The 16,007-nt window shown below is 44.6% G+C and overlaps 1 protein-coding gene across 1 annotated transcript in view; it reads right to left on the bottom strand.

The window, feature by feature from the left end:
• Jazf1 (JAZF zinc finger 1) overlaps positions 1-14,058 on the bottom strand; it is a 312,042-nt gene extending 297,984 nt beyond the window's left edge. Inside the window, exon 1 of the mRNA XM_085691057.2 lies at positions 13,784-14,058. Coding sequence (XP_085547183.1) covers positions 13,784-13,898 — 115 coding nt within the window. The 5' untranslated portion in view covers positions 13,899-14,058. The remainder of the gene's footprint in view (positions 1-13,783) is intronic.
• Between the last annotated feature and the right edge of the window lie 1,949 nt (positions 14,059-16,007).

The following is a 16,007-nucleotide window of genomic DNA, read 5'->3' as shown; positions in this document are numbered from 1 at the left end:
TGAACACACCTAATCTATCCTGAGGTTCGCATAGACTCTCACCCCATTTTAGAGAAGCAGAAAAGGGGACACTGGGAGCTCCTATAACTTGATGAAAGAATAAAGACAAGGTTCCTAGGGAGGTAACCTGGCTGTGGAATCCTTCGGCCAGTTCAGTGTTCACAGCTGTCCTCTTCCCTCCTCATTCATCCTCACTTCCAGTCACTACACTGTTCCGTCCACAGGACCTGGATGTCAGTCTAGCTGGATCTAGTAGAGAAATCCAGCTTTTCCAAACAATAGACTGCTCAAAGTATCTGATAAAGGAGAGTACCCAGGACAGTGTCTGAGGAAAGAAATGCTGCCACCAATACAGATGTCCCTAAGCTGAGGGAAGTAACACCCAATAAAGCCACCACACCTGAAAAATACCATGAGGATGAAACTCAGTCCATCCTACCTGAGCAGCAGAGCACTTGCAGGGTGCATGCTTCCCCTGTGGCCATGCGGCTCAGAGAACCAGGCTCACCACTCTGCCTGGCACCACAGAAACCACAGGACTTGCTCATAGCCACATCTCTCAGAACCTAAGAGGTACAAACACATTCTGTGCAGATGTCCCTGCTCTTGCATTACGTCTCTGTCATTCTGGCACATGTGCAGGATGGGGGCTCAAAGAGTATTCAGGATGCATCTACTCAGTGAGCTATGAAGCAGTAGGGTGCTTTGGCCTTCTATCCAGATGTGCTCCTGTGCCAGCTGTCGACTGTCTAATGATAGAACGACAAGGCACAATGTGTGCTTTCTGTGGATAACAGCACAGCTGTCAAGCGGGGAGGGCTCAGCATAAGGCCAGCTAACCCAGGGTTTTCTCACCATATTTACATCTAGAAGCCATTATATACCATTGACCCAGATTTTTGAAATAAAGAGCACGAACATAATGGAATAGCTTCACCTTTGAAGACACAAATCAAAAGAGAACTGACATATGTTGATAGACAACACTGGGTATTTACCTAATCATATCCACACACACACAACTTCTCTTTAGATTTGAATCTTCAAAAGTAAGTATGTATCAATGAAGAAAACCCGTTAGCATCTTTCAACACACCACATAATTGTTAGCATTAGTCTCATTTCCAAATTGGTGGCATGCTTACATGTGGGTTCATAGGCCTCCTGAAGAACTTCTCTCAGAAGCCTGGAACACCCTGTCCACCACATACGACGTCAAACTATTTCCCTGGCTATGTTAGGCTTTCCCAGTGGAAATCCAGTCTTTGAGAAGGGCATCTAGGTATGGAAGAGCCTGCTATGAAAATGCAAACACCAAGAGGCCTGGTAAGGACAGTAGGTCCCATAAATGCAAACACAGTCAAGTGTTGCGGCATACACTTGTCCCAGCTTCTCGGGAGGCCGAGGCAGGAGGAACACTTGCATCATCTTAGGTAACATAAAATGATTCCGTGTTGGAAAAAGAGCATGGGTTTTACAAAATTTCATACTTCAAGATATAAAGAAGAAGTTGTAGATACACAGTGATACTGTCCCTTCCTTCCCCAAACACTTTACTGGCAGGTCCATGGGGGTAGTTACTTGGTCTGTGGCCTGGCTCCCTGTTTTGTAAATGGGAATATTACTGCACAGTGTATGCTGAAGGCTGCCATGAGGCACTTTATAAATAATAGTTACACAGCATGGCAGAGCTGCTCAAGCTTGAGATCTCAGAGATGATGCGATCAGGACTCAAAATCCAGTTTTCTACCTCAGTTTGTTTCTTCCACCTAGTCCCCAGCCTTCTTTATGCCAAAGAGCCTAGTAAGGGAAATGAGGGAGAAAAAAGACACACTTCTGCTTAGATTGTTTAGGCCTCAACATGTGCCGGAGTACCAAACAGGCAAGGCAAGAAGTAATTCAAGTAAACTCTGTACTATTCTAAACTTGGAAAAAGCATAAATTTTTATTCTAAAATGTAAAAATAAAATTAATTTCCCTTTTATTTTTTGCAAAGTTATTTTTCATATTCCATAAATATAAACTGCCCTATACCAACTTGGCGTTTGTGTATATGTGCCATAGGCATTCAAACCCATAACACATGCATACATCCAAGCCCACTTTTAAAGATGTTACCACAGTCCAAAGGCACTTTGCAAAGCATTCTTTCCATAGCACAGTGCTGCTGGGTTTTCTCATCCTGTTTCTGAAAATACTTCTGAAAGAAGAGAACAGGAAGATGACAAGCCTCTGTCCTCTAGGCGGGAGCTGAATTTTGGAGGGGAGAGAGTGTATGTAGGAAGGGACAACCCACGACAGACAGGAGCAGACACTACAAGATACAGGAAAGGACTGCTGTAACACTGATCTTCGCAAGATGAACCGGCTTTCTGTGCTGAAGGAAAGTATCTTTACTATACTCTCACCACGCACAAACATCTTATTTAACTACTATGGTAACATATTACGCTCCAGTTTGGAAGGCAGGACCTAGATGATGGGCAGAATGACGGCTTCATATGTGGCCTGGGAGGGTGAATAGCATGGTCTCCATAACGAGACGATGAGCCCCTAATTGAAAGTCTAGGGAACTAACTTTTTGTGCAGCCCTCCTTACTAGAAAAATATAATATTACATGTGCAAACCCCTTGTGAAATTGATTATTCAAGTTAAATGAGAAGAAAACAAAATTTTATAAACTGGTCATACCAAAACATTACAAAGTCAAAATCCCAAAAAAGAACATGTGTGTACATTAGCTGGACATATTGCTAATCTCTGCTTGGAGCTGGGCATGTTCATGAATTTTCATGACAATAATTTGCATTAAAATCACTTTCTATAGGTAGAAAAATAAACTAGCTCTCCCTCAAGCATAGGTGATCAAATTCAATTTGTAATTATTAATATTTCAAAAGAATTACTTTCAGCCTCATATATCTTTGTTGCTGATGTCATATCAAGTTGTGACTGTCAGATTTGCAAATGCCTCTCTTTCACATATGAGCCATAAAATCTTAGGATATTTCAGGCTTTTTTAACGCTGGAATAACTCCACAGAATCTTTTATTACTGATGTTTACAGTGAAAGTCACCACCTTTCACTGTGACGTGTATTCAAACCAAACAAACCAGGGGACTTAAACAGAGAATCTTTAAAAGTGCATTTGTAATTGCTTATTTATTTATTTACTACTGAGTATACCCCAAATAGGGAAGGACTGCTATCCTGACTGAACTAAGGTTAAGAATGAACCTTCCATTTGGAATTTTACACATCCACTGACCAACTTCTGGCTCATACTTCAAACCATTCCCCATGACAGACATCACAATTCCCATTTGTGCTCCAATACTACCTCTGATCTAAGCCTTTGTGAAAGGACCCCAGGTGACCTGGGCAATGGGCAGAATTCCTGGAAAGCAGTTCTCACCAGAGGATGGCCAGGGAGACAACTGGATCAGCATGAACTGCATCAACACATCCCCCCAAAGCCAAACTAAAGACCAGTCCACCTTTTCCTTAGCTGTCTCTCAAAATTTTCTCTCAACTCCAATGTCAGTGAACTTATGAAGAAATGAGACAAGTTGAGTGTAGAAAAATATTGAGAGTGCTGTCAAAATCTTTTTCAAACTGTACAAATTTCAACCCTGTGAGTGCATGGCTACACACATTGTTGGGATTCCCCAGAGCCTCAAGAAGTGCTGCACGGTCCCAAGAACATACTCAAAAATTGACAGACACAAAAACTGTATTGTTCAAAGGAGAGGCCTTGGGGTTGAGCATTAGTATCACAATACATCTGTTCCTGTGTCCCACAATTACCTTATCTGTCTATACCTGGCTTCTTCAATACCTTCATCCCACTAGAGATAAGAGGTACTGTTTTAATTTCTAGCATGTAAGAAGCACTAAAAATATGTGGGATAATTCTCATCATCATGGGTATCACCATTAATGTTATGGAAAGAAAAGGAAGGAGAAAGAGAATGATAACAAATATGTGTCTAAACACACATACAAATATATGCACATATAGACATATGGATTCACATACATACACACAGACACACGTGCATATACACACATACATTCCTTATATGTACTATATTCCAGAAGTAATAATCAGTCTTTGAAGATCTGGAGTTTAGCTTTCCATGCCTTCAGTTACCTTCATTCAACATCAGTTTAAACTGTCAAATAAAAAATTATATGTAAAAAACTATTCACAAATTTTAAATTGAATGATACTTTAAATAGTATGATGAAATCTTCTGCTGTCCTGCTCTGTCTGACCTGGAGCCTGAATCATCCTTTGTCCAGTATGCCCACCCAGTATGTACTACCCACCCACCCATCGGTCTTAGTAATTAGCTTAACTGTCCAAGTATCAGTTATTTTACCTACTATCAGCCCCAGAGTCAAAAACTAGAGAAGTTAGCAATTCAGATGTCTAAAAAAAGTGATATCTTTAAGTGAAAGGTCAGAGTTCTCAACTGAGCAAAAAAAAATACATAAACTCAGTTTACTAAGAAACTATGAAAGGACAAAGAAATGTACATAATAGTAAGTGCCTAATTAAGATGGAAAGATATTACATTAGGTAAGGTTGCTAGTAAGGCAGAAAACATGAACAGAGAGTATCTTCTGACCAATGGTGATACACAGAAAAATATTGCACATACATGTGTATATATACAAATATTACCCACATATATCCATGTATAGATAGGAGTATATAACTAGACACTATTTTTATGGATATATGAGTATATAACCTCTCTTTCTGTACATACACATTTGATATTATTCATGATTTCAGGCATCTATCAGGTCTTGGAATATATCTCACACAGACAGATAGACTACAATATATGTGCTATTTATACACATTGTACATACACTGGTTACAAACATTGCATATTGTGTACTCCCCATTGATTGCCATATATGGTCCACCTTCGAAAAAAGTAATTGTCACATCCTGGGAGACAATGAGCAGTTCTCCCCATTGCGGGTTAGTGGGTGAGCCAGACGAGGGAGGGACAATGCCCGTAGATGCTGTGCAGAAGATTTAGTGACCCAAGTCAGTGTATTTGTCTCCTGCCAAAAGACTCAATCCTTAATGTGAACATCCTTTCGGGTTCCTACCTGAAGCTTGCCTTTTTAGAAACACTGAAAACTACTGCAGCACTTTCTCTAAGGGCAAAATGTAATTTTAGTGTGTGTGTGTGTGTGTGTGTGTGTGTGTGTGTGTGTGTGTATGGGTGTGGTGTGGTGTGGTATGGTGGTGTATGTCTGTGGTGTGTGTGTGCAGCGTGGCAGTATGTATGTGTGTGGTGTGATATGGTGATATATGTCTGTGGTGTGCGTGTGTGTGGTATGACAGTGTGTATGTGTGTGGTGTTAGGTATGGTGGTGTATATGTCTGTGGTGTGCATGCATGTGTGTGTGTGGTGTGGCAGTGTGTGTGTGTGTGTGTGATATGTTTGAGTGCAGGCACACATGAGCCGCAGCATACATGTGGAGCTCAGTGGACAACTTTCAGGAGTTCTCTCCTTTTATCATGTGGGTTCTGGGAATTGAACTCAGATACTTGAGTTTGTTTGTGGAGCAAGAGCTTTTCCCACCCAAGTCATCTAACTGGCCCCAAGAAAATGTAATTTTCTTCTAATTCACATTTAGAGTCTAAAATGAAAGGTATTTTGAAAACCAAACATAAATTTAAAGTTCTGATTTCAAGATTCCAAAGGGAACAAGCCTACTGCCTATCAGACTATCATGAAATAAAAGGAATATATGCAGCCCAGAAAGTATTTCTTCAACAGCCAGTCATAGCCATGGTGGCACCATCAAAATCTGAAGGCAGAGGCAAAGATCAATGGGGTGAAAGAGAAATATAGAGAGAAGATACAGAACAAAGACTAGAAAAGAGGATTGTTCCCATGGTTTAGGAGTGTTGCTCCTGCCTCTGATACTGGTCTAAAACAGACAGCCTTTGGCTTCCAGACGATCCCTGGAAAATCCCTCTGAGTGTCTCCAGCCCACGTTAGCCTTGAGGCCTCCCCCCTGTCATCAATGGCAAGAATCAGATTCTGAAAACAGCTGTCAGTTTGCATTTCTAAAACTGTCTACACAGGAGAGGTCTACAGCATCTAGGACTCCAAAGAAAACCTCCTCTATGGAGGCTTTTGTTCATCAATCAGCCGAAAGCAGAGCACTGGAAGCTATACTTGGGTTACATGTCAGAAACTGTACACTAAAGGGAAGCCGTGTTTATTGGTGAATTTACTAAAGAGCATGTTCGATAGGGATGTTTCATACAGGTTGATTTGACTCTAGATGAGAAATGAACAGGGGTAAAAAATATTTAAGACAGTGTTTTGAGATACAGTAAAGAGTTGTAGTAGGGGGCTCCTATATCAGGTACGGTTGTTGCCAGTGAGAAGGTGCGCACTTCAGACCTGTCAGCTCTGTTACCCAGAGTCTTGCTGCCAAGCCACAGGGTGCAGAGAAAGCAGGAAGGCAGCAGCCAGCCTTCAGGTTATTAATATCTCCAGTCATCCCTTCTCCCTACAGGAAAGCTCATCAGGGGAATGTGCCCACAGGCCAGGCACAGTGCCTCTTTCTAGTCCTGGTCTTTTCAAACACATTCAGGCCAAGGAAAAGGCCATGCTGTAAGCCGCTGGCCTCGACACCACTTTCCTAGTCCACAGTGGCTAAGGCCCTTGCCAGCACCTGAAGTACTTCTGGCCACACAGAAGTAAATGTGGCCAAAGGCTGCAATGCAAATCAGAAGGCACAGAGGCTGCCTCCCAGGCTCAGCCTCTCCAGCATGGCCTCAAGAATTACATCAAAGTTAAAGTGTCCAAAACAGCACCGCGGATAGGTGGATACACCTTTATCATTAACCTCTGGTGACTTTCCTATGAGGACTACAAACATATTATTTAGGAAATACACAAATGGCAAGAAATTGATTGATGCAGATAATTTAATACTGGAGATGAGTCTTTTACCAATATAATCTCATTTAGTCCTCATTAACACTTTATATAAGGCAGATGTTTTTATTATCTTCATTTTATAGAAAAGACACAGTATACATATGTCAGAGAGTGACAAGCTGTCCACAGTCAGAGGGTGACAAGCTGCAGAGGTGTGTATGACCAATTTCAAGAAGGCAGGATTCACAATGGTGCTCTAGTTCAGTTAAATTCTAGGGAAACAGACCAGTTAGCTGTACAGGAACGGACACAGGAAGAAGACAGTCAAATGTTTCAGACTCAGCTTTGCATATCTATCCAGAATTAAAATTGTCATACTTACCAGCCGTGAAACCACAGGGAAGTTCTATCTTTGTGCTTCACTTCACTTGGCTGGGAAGTAGGGCTACAGGCCTGCACACATTGCGTAACCTCCCGCTCCACTAGCATGCCTCTTTGACACTGCAAGCACTTGCCGCATTGGTTAGCTGTTGGTGCTGTGACCAAATACCTGGCAAGAAACAACTAATGGGGAAAGGGCCTAATGGCTCACAGTTTGAGGAGACAATTCATCATGGTGCAGGGGGCATGGTGGCCGGAGTCTAAGGTGGCTGGTCACACGTGTCAGCATCAGCAAACAGGCAGCAGACTGGAAAGGGCACTGGTCTATAAAACCCCAAGGCCACTGTTGGTGAACCACTTTCTTCAGCAAGGCTCCACATCCTAGAGGTTCTACAACCTTGTGAGGCTAACAGGAGCTTCTCAGAAAGGATGTCACCTCAAACTACAACATCCTGTCTATCCCATTTCCCACAGAGTCCTAGTCATCTCATAATGCAAAATGCATGTGCTCCAGCTTCACAAGTCTCTGTAGCCTTTAAGAGTCTCAGCAATGAGAGGGGAGTAGAGTAGAGTTTGGCGGTAAAGTTCTTGACTAGGATACATGAGGCCCTAGTTCAGCTCCCAGAAAATACAGAAATGGCAAATGCATGATAAATGGCTAAACGAACAGGAACACTCTGAAAAGAGAGAAAGACTGGAGAGAAGGCTCAGCAGTTATGAACATGTGCTGCTTTTCCAGAAGGCCTGAGTTTGTTACCAGCACTCACATCTGATGGCTCGCTATCACTTGTGACACTCTCTTCTCACCTGGGAGCCTGCACACATGTGTTATTCACTCACAAAGATATACACATATACACATTAATAAAAAAAAAAAACCTAAAAATGTCCCAACACTGTTTCAAACCGAAGTCTCTAGAGGTAATTATCGTAACTCTGTGTCCATGGTATCAAAAAACAAGCTACATACTTTCAACACACAACGGCATAAACACTTCCATCCTAACAGGGAGGAACAAGAGCACACTAGGGAAAGAGCAAACCAAAGCAAGACCAAAAGCTAACAGGGAAAACACCAAACCCTTCAGCTCCATATCTGGCATTTGGTACTCATGATGAAATCATCTGGACTCCAGAGGCCTAAGTAGCCCTGCCAGCTTTGCCACTTGAGTCCTTCGTCAGTGGACTGACGTCATGGCTCTGGAATTTCCTGGAGTCTCCACTGCAACTTGAGTTCATTTGCACAGCTTCATGCAATGGCCTCCCAGGCCTCATTACAGAGAAGCCAATTCTTCCACACACTGCCTGTCATCAGCAGCTCTCCAGTCTTGGCAAAAACCTATATAATAGTCTTCCTCCCCAAATCCCTTACTCTTTAAATCTTTCAAGCCTGCAATATCAGTAATGTGGAGTACACTGCCAAGTTCTGCTGTCATCTTGATTGCTGAATTTGCAAATATTTTCCCAGACAGTTGCTTCCAGGCAGGGAAGCCCTGTAGTAGCACTCTCAAATGATTTTTGCATTTTCACTAGAAGGAGCCTTAACTAGGAGGGGGTTGTCTTCAGGGTACCTTCCTGTTGTGTCAGTGCAGAATGGCAAGTTTCTCTTTGATGGTGTTCATCTCCTTAATAAATACAAGTGCTTTTTCAGCAGCTGCCTTGTCTGCGACCTTAAATCTGGTCATGCTCTTTGCCTCAGTAAACTAGACTGAAAAGTGTCCTTCCGCTGCTCATCTGCTGCTCTTTTAAATTGTAAGCCTTGATTAAGGGTAGTGAGTAGTAACCATGCCACATCCTAAATGCCATTTTGCCTTGAAATTTCCAGTTAGTTCAAACAAATTAGTTCATCACCTTTGAATTCAGCCTCACTAAGTTCCCAGGATATGAACAGAAGAAAGACAGAGTTTTTACTAGTAGATAATACCGATGGCCTGTGGTCCTGGTCTTGATGTAGTGTTTGTTCCCCTTCTGAGACATCATGAGTTAGGCCTCTACTGACCAGATCTCTCTCGCTCAGCATTCTGTTCTTCAAACAGTAAGCTCAGTAAGCTCTACTTACAGTGTACTGGCTCTTCCCAGCCCGAAGCTCCAGACTCTTCCCCATCCCTCCTGCAAACCAGTTCCAACGGCTTCTAGGGTCTAATTTATTACAGCAACCACCTCACTTCTCAGTGTCAACTTCCTGTCGAAGTAACTTTTCCCATCACTGTCACAGAAAACCTGACAAGAAGAACTTACAAAAACATTTATTTTGGCTCAAGGTATGAGGGTGCAGGCTGGTATGGTGGCAAGAAGTGATATAGCTGGTCACAGTGCATCAACAATCCAGAAGGAGACCACAGACAGGAAGTGGGGCAGGACTCAAGGACCCTCTTTTCCCAGTGACCCACTTCCTCCAGCCAGGGCCTCTATCTTAAGGTTACCCAGCCTTCTATAACTTACTACCATTTGCGGATCAAATATTCAAACTCATGAACCTACAGGAAACACTTTATATTTAAACTGTAACATTTACTGACTCATCTCTGGGAAACTATCTACGTTGTTGACAGGAATTACCTTTATGTTTCTTTTCAGAAACTTGGACTTAATAGATAGCCTATATAGCCACACCATGAAATGGAGCACCTGTACATTTACGACCTTGACTGTGGAGGAAAACAAGTAAGATTATCAAGTCTAGAGATACAGGCTAGGCCTAGGAACACCAGTTCTGGCTAGGGAAAGCTACTTCTTGTGAACAAGACTCCGGCCACATGATGGAAAATGCATAAATGTCAGCTAAGGAAAGGCTCTTACTATCCAGGGGAAGTCTTCAAAGATCAGTTAGTTCACTGTTGTTAAAGAGCTAAATTGGGTCAGATACCTGAGTCTCTCTTCCAAGGGCATGGTCCTGTCTTGAGACCTAGGAAATGTCTTCTCTCCCCTGTCTGGACCTCCTGGCTCCCACTGACATCATCTCTTTCAAGACCCTGAAATAGGTTCTTGGGCCTATTCTGACCAATTTCTCTAAAATTCCAGCACTCACTACTCCAATCTACTGTACCTTATTCTAACTTTCTTTCAGTATCATTAATTACCTTTCAATACACGCTATCATTTGCTTAAATTATTGTTCATCTCCCTTCACTAGCATTTAAGAGACCCTCAAATCTACTATTTTGGTTTTGGTTTTCCTTCACCAAAAAAAACCAAAACCAAACCAAAACCAACCACAAAAAAAACCCCCCAAGTACTTAGAGCTGTCCCCGGCAGAAAAGCAAGGGCTATGTTATCACATAAATAAATTGAAAATGCAACTGTAGTTTCACAAATGTACCCAAAGATGAAATCAGCTAAGTAAGGATTCTTATTATTACAGTTGCTTTCTGAGTCCCAAAGCCAAAAGATTTCACAGCCGTGATACAAGTGTTCATTCAGAAGTCTGGGGCGTGACCTTCATTGCTAATTTTAGTATTCTCCTTGTTTCTAAGCTTCCTCGTTGCCAGTTTAATCTCACCTACTTACGACGGTCACACCAAGAGTGTTTCTACAAACTTGAGTACCCACTCACCAAGAGCAAACTTCTCTGGTCTCCAGGAAACGGCAGCCGGGCTGTGTGTGAACTGATAGCAGAGCTGGGAGAGCGGCTCTTCACAGTTCCCCCGGTGGCAATGCAGTGAGTGGGTGTGAGAGGGCTTTGGCTTAGAATACTTGGGCTGTTCATTGAGATGGGAACTCACTCCAGAACCGAACTAACAGGAAGATGAAAGGATAACAGCAGAAAGCAAATCACAACAGGTATAACATCTTTAAGGAGAAGAAAAACTGCTTAAGACAAAGACTAGGGAAAGCATCCCCCCCTTTTTTTGTCTTTGAAGCCACAGGCCCTTGTTCCGCACTAGAAATGGGAAGAGGCAAAAACGAGCTGCAGATGGAACTGCATGGTGAAGCAAGTATGTTCTGAAGGTGAAGCTATCAGCTCAACCATCAGAATCACCATGAATATAAAAATGCAGTGAAGTATACATTTATAAGAAAAACTGTCATTCACAACTTAATGTAGCGATTTGAATGATAAACAATAGTTACAGTGAAACTATAGGATTTGAAAATTCTGTCAGTGCTCTTGACTAGTGATTGAATGGTAACAGGTCAAAAAGGGTCATATCTCTAACCCTCTCAAGGTTATATACAAGACTAAATAAGAACCTTGGATGAAAGTAAAATAACATGCACATCTTGGGTCTTTTCATGAATCTTTAATGTGGACATTAAATCAGTAAAGCAATTGTTTATTAGAAATCTCATTATCTCCAAAAGTATACAGAGAAAAATCACAATAAATAATAAAAATGTAGAGCTTTCATGAATACTTTTGTGTTTTTACTCTTGCTTCTTCCCTCAACGCATAGTCATACAGTACCAACTAATCCAGATGTTATTATTCTTTGTGAGATCAGTTCCCATCTCTGTCTGTATGGCTGGCTGCCCTTTTAAGGTAAGGGCCTCTTCTCATCTGCAGCGCACAGCTGTTCCCGGGGAACACTTCAAGCTTTGGATTCAAGGCTTTGCTCATTTTAACATCTATTTTTCAAAAACTTTGCTGGATCAGACTACTTCCCAAGCATAATAATTGTTATCTCTGCCAAATAATTTAAACTTAAGTTTTCAATACTTTCACCATTAAAAGAAAAATATTAGCCCTTTGGGAGTAAGACGTCATCACTTAAAAGCTTAGCTTCAGAAAACTCATAAACCCTTGACCCTCCTAAAAGGTGTCTGCACAACACTGGGACAATATCTGCCAACTCAAGAAAGAGACTTGCGATTTACCAATTGTTCGTCTAAATCATCTGATTGCAAGTTAATTCAAAAGAAATAATTGTGTTTAATTCGCGTTAATGTTAACAATTAAATATTTATATTGTCTTTTAGTCAGCTAGTAGTTTAAGTAGGTAGGCAAACAGGTACAATTATGACTTGACTTACATGAACTTTTGTTTATCCTGATATAACTGATGAAATGGATGGGACACGCCAAGAGTGTTCTGTAGGTCAGGGCTACCATCCACACATACTTACATAATGTGTATTTATGAATTTCTGTTATTTACATTTATCCTCCACATCTAGCTTAACGAGGAAGAGCAGTACAGCGAACTAGGAAAATCTCTCTTGAAACTGCATCGCTAGAGTTTAAGGCACGAAGAGAGACTTACTTTATACGTGGAGCACTTTTAGTTATGACTACGCAGGCATGATATGAATCAGCAGGTTTGCTACCCTATCAAACCACTTCTAAGACCACCAACACTTGAGAGCCTACCCCCTTTATCTCACTTTTATCGGAAGAGATGGGGAAAGTTATTAAGGAGATATTTTGAAACTTTGAAAACTTCAAAGCCTGACAATTACTCATCAGAATTCTGCTTTCATGGTATTTTGCAAGCCATTTTCATGATTTCATGACAATTTTCATGTCCATTCTGGACAGTCCATCAAATCCCACTCTAAACAGGCACTGAAGGCTTATCACGCGCCCACTGTGTGCAAGGAGAAAGCATTCTACAAAGCAAAGGGGCAAAAAGCCCTGTGTCATTTTATTCGTGCATAAATGCACAGCAGTCGTGATTTACTCTCTCAACTTTGCAGAAACGTGAGCTGCATCCACATGGCCGAATCCATTGCGTTTATTTGGTCTTCCCAAGGCAATTCACAGGTAGCCTCACCCAGGCAACCCGAGGCCCTCTGCACCTTCCAAACCCACAGGGCCACACCTTTTGCAGGTGGCTGGGTCGCCTAAGCCAGAAGCACCCGACCCATCTCCCTCCGCAGAGGCAGGGATGAGTGTGCAAACGTGGTGCAAGGACTTCCGCGAGGCGCAGGACTTAGAAGGTCCCAAGGTCCCGGGAGACCCAACCGGCCCCGCAGGGCGCCCCTCCCCCGCGTCCCCGCGCCCTCGCCGCGCAGGCCCCGCGGGTCCGGGCGCACCTCCGGCCTAGCCGCAACGCCGCGCCGCGCCACGCCCGCCCGCCGCCCGCGGGCTCCGCTCCGCCGCCGGGGCCTCCGGGCGCTCCGACCGGGGATGGGCGCGGCCCGGAGGCGTCCGAACCGCAGCCGCAGCGCCAGGCCGGGCCCCGCGCCCGCGCCGCTCACAGCACGCAGCGCCCCGCGCCCGCCGCCGCGGCCCCCTCCTGCCGCGCCACACCTAGCAACCGGCGCTGACAGGACGCAGGCGGGGGAGGAAGCGGAATGGCTGCCGCGGCGGCGCCTCCCCGGCTCCCGCCAGCCTGACAGCTCGGGCCGGGCGGAAGCGGCGTGCGGCACCCGCCCCCCCACGGCCCACGCCCGCCCTCGCCCTCGCCCTGCGGCCGGCCACCGCGCCGCGCCCCGCGGCCCTCCACGCCCCGCACCTTTTCGGGTGCCCGGCCCGCGCCATCCCGAGGCTCGCCCGGCCGCCCGACCCCCTCCCGCCCACCCGGGCCTCACCGATGTGGTTGTCCTCGATGTGCTCGATGAGGTCGGCCAGCGTGGGGAAGTGGAGTCCGCAGCCCCCGAAGCGGCAGGTGTTGGAGAAGAAGGAGGCGGCGGCGATGCCTGTCATGGTGCTACATCGAGAGCCCCCCGGAGTCGGCTCTGCGAGTGCTGAGCGCGGAGGCGGAGGGAGGGGCCGGGGAGGGGGCAGGCGCGGGGAGGGCAGCGCGAGCCCGGGACGGAGGAGAGGGGGCGCGAGGTGGAGCGCAGCGCCGAGCCTCCGGGAGGCAGCGGGAGGCGGCGGGAGCTCGGGGAGGGGGCGGGGAGGACTCGGCGGCTGGGAGGAGGGACCAGGCGCGCGCCTGCAGCTGTGCGGGCCCCAACCTCGGCGACCCAGGCCTCACCTGGCAGCGCCCGCCTCCAACTTTCCGTCCCTGGGCCTGCCCTTCGCGGTGCGAGGTGCCTGCGGGCCGCCGGGAGCCTCCTTGGTTATGTGCATTACCTTCTTAATAGATCTACATCTATTAATTACACATGGTTCCCTCGGATGAGCACTCAGGGAGTTGCCGGGTCCTCTGGGGGGACGTTTGTTTGCACTCGGGCACCTGTCTAGGTGTGACAGTGACATTCTCTAGGGACCCAGGGAAGGTAATTGTGTGCACCTTATTCTTTAAACTTTCTCATTTAAAAAAAAATTAAAAAGTCCGTATTCTCTGGAGGTTTGTACTAACTAATTGATTTTAATGAAGCTTTCCCTCTAGGCCAGAAGAAAATCTTAGCTTTATTTAAATTTCAAAATAGAGTGCTTGGTTGTCAAGTGCATTTGACTGTGTTTTACATATGTATCATGGTTGTCCTCCCTGATTCTTCTGAGAAAACAAAAAAGCTCAAATAATTTCCTTACCCCAAATTACAACACCTTCTGCGCCTGCTGCTGTGTCCCAGCTCCGGCCATGCTACTCCATGGCAGAAAGGGCAGCATAATGGTTTGGAAACAGTCAAGGCATACTCGATTTTCACTTAAAAGTGAGGATTCCGCCATCTTGTGAGCATCTAAACCCTAGTGATGACCCGTTAACTTCTTAAGAATCAGTTATCTGCTGGTCCCCACCCCCAGTTGCAATTATATTTGACCTACAAGGTGTATATTTTTTCCAGATGCCCAAGGAGCATTATACATGAGTCAAGAGAACGGTTTTTAAAAATTAATTCATGCATTCTGAATTTAGCATTTTTTCCTTAGGACAATTCCACTTACCCTCTGGCACATTCTAAAAAAAAAAAAAAAAACAAAAAACCTCTCTTTAAACTATATATACCACTTGTGCTATTTCTAATAATAGGATTGTTAAGGCACTTCGTGCAAGATTAAACACAGGCATATGTGGTATTTCTGTCACGGAGAAAAATTTCACATTCTCCCAGTCACAAAGATTGAGACTGAGTTCTCTCACCCATTGGCATTTTTGTCTAGGCTATCACTTCTTCCAGCCTAGAAGGTGACAAATTTGCCAAGGAGAGAGCTGAATTGGGTGGGGTCGGGGCAGCATGTCATTAAAGTTCAGTTTGGTGCCAGGAATAGTCTCTTGGGACCAAGTGAGGATGGGGGAAAGGCACCCAAGGGCCCGATAATGAGCCAGGGACCTGCTTTGCTGGAAACTGGGACCAAATGAGAGTCTAAAGAGCAGGGGTTAGAATTCTACATCTTGAATGAGAATTTTGACAACCGTGCAGTGTGCTCAGTTGCCCAGTCAGGGAGGAAGAAGGCCTTTAGCCGAGGGGTATTCAGAATATCTGGGAGAGAGACATTGCACCCAGTGACCCAGTGACATGGAAATGCAATGCAAAATCTTCAGCCAAGAACGATGCGGAAACAGCCTCCCTAGAGATGGTAGGTACCTTGCCCCCCCCACCTCCACCCCATGACACACTCTTCAGCAGCTGGAGAGTACCCTGAGCTTTGAAGTGGCAACTTTGTTCTCAGGTAGAAGTTACTTTCTATATGAAATAATGAACTTCAGAAAGAGTCTACAAGGCCCAGTGGTAACTGAAGCAAGAGAGCTCAGCCACGGAAAGGCCAGAAGTGTATATGTGAAAAAAGGAAGGGGACTGGATGTTATTAATGCACACCTCTTTGCTCCCCCCATTCCCTTAACCCCTCCTATCACAAGGTGAGACTTCTAAAGTAGAAGCTTCATGAGCCCAATTGAGCATGATTTCTTTTTAATATGAAGAACCA

This window comes from Myodes glareolus, chromosome 6 (assembly GCF_982192425.1).
Source record: "Myodes glareolus chromosome 6, mMyoGla1.1, whole genome shotgun sequence".
Classification (NCBI taxonomy): domain Eukaryota; kingdom Metazoa; phylum Chordata; class Mammalia; order Rodentia; family Cricetidae; genus Myodes; species Myodes glareolus.
The sequence above is the reverse complement of the archived record's forward strand: the minus strand, read 5'-3'. Positions and strand labels throughout refer to the sequence as shown.